Genomic DNA, 4,586 nt, shown 5'->3' on the forward strand with positions numbered 1-4,586 from the left:
TTGTAAGAAATAAAACACTTATTTGCATAGTGATACATGTAAAAAATTTATATTAATTTCCTTTCTTTTCTTCCTCTATTATAGTTTATTATTCTGATAAAGAAGGTGAATGGATATGGATTCAAGTTTCATGCAGGGTGCAAGTCAACAATCAGAACTTCCATTGTTTAGACAAAATCATGAAGATCTTCAATGTTTTGTTGGGAAGAATCTCAAGCTTGGAATTGAAGTAACCATTGACTAGGATAACATTGTTTGAAATTGACTTTGCCTTGGATCCATGAAAAATATCTATCTATCTCCCTAGAGTGAACTTTAAACTTGAATGTAACTAAATTATTTGATTAATGGCTCTTTCTAAAATTTTATAAAAGCTTGTAAACTTACATTTATAATGGTTATTCCAGAAAATAAACTCATTTATCAATTTTGTAGGCATTCATTACATAACATACACATATTAAATTAATATTTAGCATTGAGAAATGGATTTGATTTAGGGTTTTAATATTTATTGCCAACTTAAAATTAGAGTTAATCATTAGGGTTAGAGTTTTGTGCTTTCATTTTCTGTTTGTTTAAAATAAGAATAAAAAATTAATTTGATATTCACGAACGTATTAGATTATTCAAAAATATATATTTTCTTTACCGTTGAATTTCAAAAAGTTAAAGATTTAGAGTTTAAGGTATAAATTATAAATTTGCCATCTCATTTATATTAATTGTAAAAGATAAATATAATTTATATATTTAAATTAAATTTTAAAAATATTTTTTGTTTATTATTTAAAAGTATTTAAAATTTACATTTTATATATCACAAACATTAATCATGGATTATTGTAAATTATTTTATTATGTTTATACTATAATCTAATAATAATAATAATAATTTGGCATAATTGTAATGATAATAACACATGAAAACAAGAATACTTCACATTTGAGTCAACTGTAATTTTTATTATAATTTAAACTTATTTATATTTCATATATCATAATATTAATAAATTTAAGTTTATATGTTACATGTATTTCATATAACATAACATTAATTACTTGATAAATTATATAAATATTACTTTTTCAAAAACACATTAAAATTATTAACCAATCCACAATCTTGATTTAGTTTCATCTTCTTATATTCTTATATTGATTTAGTTTCATCAATCCATTAATATTTTAATTTTTTAAATTTTTCGTGATTATCTCTAAATAATGTTAATCTTCAAGATTAAACTTATATTTTCCGCATTGGGGTGCAGTATTTAAAAATAAGAATAAAAGCTTGGGGATAATAAACTACAAAAGATTAGAGAGTTTGATTTTTAATGGATCAAAGAGACGAATTCAAAAAGAACATAAAAGCAAAACACAGCAATTCAGCAACTAAACGAACACAAATCCTTTTTTTTTTGCGTAAATACAAAATGTCACCCCCTACTCTCCCCTCCCCTCTACTACATCCCTAACCCAAACTTCATTTCAAGAAGGTATCCATTGCATCCGCATACATCCCCGCGTCCGCCTGTTGCTGCTGCTGCTGATCTAACAACGCCGAAGATGAAGATGTCGCCATTCTTGCTGGCAATGTAAAGCTCCTCTTGAACTTGTTTTCCATCTTTCTTATATTCTCTGGATGACTATCCAAGCTCAAGAACTCAGTAGGGTTAGCATCGGTGTCCGAGTTTCGATTAGAATCTTTTCCTTCGACCATGAGGGGATGGTGGTTCGGGTCCTGTTTGTTTCCCAAGCTCTCCGGGTTAACTAAAAGCTTGGCGTCTTCATTCCGTCCAGTGAGAGCGTTGAAGAAAGTCAAGCCGTTAGGCCATTTGATGTCGTTTTCGTGTTCGCTCATCATATCTTCCATTCTGGTTTCGGATGAATGAGGGATGAGAAACATGTTGGTCTCGTCTTTGGCCTGTGGGAATCCGAGTCTAGCTGGGTTCTGATAATTAGGTGAAGCAACCATCGGAGTTGCCGGTGGAAGCGGTCTCTGGCTCCAACCAAAGACCGCAGGGGAAGGAGGAGGCCAGGTTGGAATGGCAGACTGCTTTGAAGGAACCGTGGTCGACGAAGAACCGTTTCTGTTCGACAAAAACATCTGAGAGAGATAAAAACTGGATTGATAGCCAAGAGATTCAAAGGTATGCCTCATTCTGAGCACAAAATGGAGATCTTCAGGTATCTGAGGATACATATATACAGCATATACATATACATGAGATCAACGCATTATGCATTTCAGCCATAATCACTAACGGAAGACCTGATTTCGATCTCGAAAATCACCCGAAAAATAAACAAGTTTATTTACTAAAATTTGATGACTCACAATCTTGCAGGAACCCAACTGGAGAAGTCCATGGCCAGCTTGAATCACAGCTATTGTCTGTTGAATAGAAAATTAAGAAAAACCACCAAAGTCTCAATCACTATACAAATTAGACAAGAACATATGTCGCTAGGACTTCATTTTTCCATGGAAATCTTGGACCGAGTTCGAGTCAGATAGACAAAAACAAATCAGCAAAAGACTAACAACAGTGAAGAAAAAGGTGTTACTGTGCTGACCTGAATCCCTGAGTCAAATTGATCAGTCCATTCAGGAGGAAGCTGCAAAATAAATAACAACAAAAGGGGGAAGGTTACCAACTTACCATCAAATCATAAATATACAGAGCATTTAACCATATAGTATAATTGCCATACACCAACTTTCCCATTGACAGATACTTCAAGAAAAAAAACGATTTAAACCCCAAAAAATCAATGGGGGAAGATATAAAGGTGGGGTATATAACATACTGCGTCAAAAGAACTCTGCCAATAATTGGATACATTGGGTTCACATTCTGTTGGTTCTTTGAATACCCATTTATGGCACTTATCTGATGCAACTTTTCCCATTAACCTGTTCATAAAATCATATTTTCAACCAATCAAAAAGCACACACCAAGAGAAGGGGAATTTTTTTTTTCCAGTTTGTTTTTCTTTTTATTTATTTATTTTCAAGTCTAAATCTGTTTAAAATTTAATAGCACCTACCCAGTACCCACCCTTCTCCGTAATTATATAATTGAATGGATAATTTGCTGAAAGCTTTTTTCACTGGATCTTCTCCATCAATCTCTTCCAAATAATCTGTAACTCTACCACGGCAGAATCCATCTTCCCACATCAACATCCTTCACCAGGAAAAAAACAAAAACAAGGGGGTAAAAATCAAATTTTACCACAAAACCAGACATGAATTTGTTGAATTTAGAAGTGAAAGTACCTCAAAATCATAAATTAACAAAAACCCATTTCATAAAATCAATTACTGACTTCAAATTTCACCCCATTTCACATTAATCAAATTTCCCCTGTTTTCTCCCCTGTTTCTACAAGGAAACATGTAATGCCTAACTTTTATACTGATAAAATGCAAAGAAGTTTGAAAGGAAAATGAAGAAATGAAAAAAAAAATAAAAGCGAAAGTATTCTTAATATTCAGAAGTTTGTAGAACTTTAAACTATTAGTTCATTTTTTCCCTCTGTTTTCTCAGGAACCAAACAAACACAAAAAAAAAATCCAAAAAGAAAAGAAAAACCCCAGCCATACTTACAAGCTGCCACTATCGTCTCCAACTTTACAACCATTACCACCCCTCACTCTCCTGCGCCAAAACAAAGAAACCCAATTTAATAAAACAGCTGGAAAAAGAACTTGAAGAATAAAAGATGATATCTTTAGCAAGTGAAATAAGCAGCTGAAAGCACATAAATACAAAGAAAGTTTTTGATAGACAAGAAAAGGAAGAAGAAGAAGAAGATACAGGCGAGGACGGATGGTCCAGAAAACAGAGTAAGTCCAGTCTGAGTTGAGACAGACGCTTCTAAGTGCCTCATGAAGGGCCATCATCCCAACAGCTTCTTTGCTCCTATCTGCTGAACCTGAGCCCACCATCTCTCTCCCTCCCCCTCTCTCTCTCTCTCTCTCTTCCCTCTATCTCTCTCTATATATACATACAAGTGTTTATATATTTATATGTAAGAAAAGATGGGTTCTTTTCTTTTTAATTTTGGCTCCCAAAGCAAGCAACTTTCTTTTATACACTGCTGTCTGCTGCTGCCTTTGACACTTCTCTTTGGTTATAAAACTTTGGGTAAGCTCAAGCTGGCCTTTACCCTTATTTTATTTTGAGTGTACCTTCTTTTTCATTTTATCTCTCTGTTTTTGTCCTTCTCTCCTTCTCTCTCTCTCCATCCTTTATCTTTACCACTAAACTAAATAAGCTTGGGAGTGCATGTTATGGTGAGGTAGCCTACTTTTTTTACATTTTGTTTGTTGGGTTTTTTAAAGTCATTATCTTTATATTTTTATTATTTTTTTCAATCATGTAAATATAAATTTTAGCATATAGAAATATTGAGTTTTTAAATTAGATATAATAATAAATGAAGTCTTAATTCATATTTATTTTTATTTTTATTTAAGTTTCACTATAAAATTTACAGCTATTAATTAGTTAAATTATAGATTATGTTCCATAATAATATTACAAGAATATAAAATTATGGGTAAAATGTGATA

At 32.3% G+C, this 4,586-nt stretch overlaps 1 protein-coding gene across 2 annotated transcripts; it reads right to left on the minus strand.

The window, feature by feature from the left end:
- Nucleotides 1–1,326: 1,326 nt before the first annotated feature.
- LOC108480489 (protein RICE SALT SENSITIVE 3-like) lies at nt 1,327–4,320 on the minus strand. Of its 2 annotated transcripts, XM_017783507.2 has the most exons (7): nt 3,829–4,320; nt 3,619–3,669; nt 3,067–3,195; nt 2,815–2,920; nt 2,581–2,622; nt 2,342–2,398; nt 1,327–2,194 (listed from the first exon to the last, which is right to left on the minus strand). In XM_017783507.2, exons 1-7 carry the CDS (start codon nt 3,957–3,959, stop codon nt 1,487–1,489), a joined length of 1,224 nt encoding a protein of 407 aa, XP_017638996.1. In that variant the 5' UTR covers nt 3,960–4,320; the 3' UTR covers nt 1,327–1,486. The 2 variants fall into 2 exon arrangements, with proteins under 2 accessions (XP_017638996.1, XP_052886726.1); XM_053030766.1 differs by lacking the exons at nt 3,619–3,669; nt 3,829–4,320 and having other exon boundaries at nt 3,056–3,195.
- Nucleotides 4,321–4,586: the final 266 nt, after the last annotated feature.

The sequence above is a fragment of the Gossypium arboreum genome, chromosome 1, assembly GCF_025698485.1.
Source record: "Gossypium arboreum isolate Shixiya-1 chromosome 1, ASM2569848v2, whole genome shotgun sequence".
Taxonomy (NCBI): Eukaryota; Viridiplantae; Streptophyta; class Magnoliopsida; order Malvales; family Malvaceae; genus Gossypium; species Gossypium arboreum.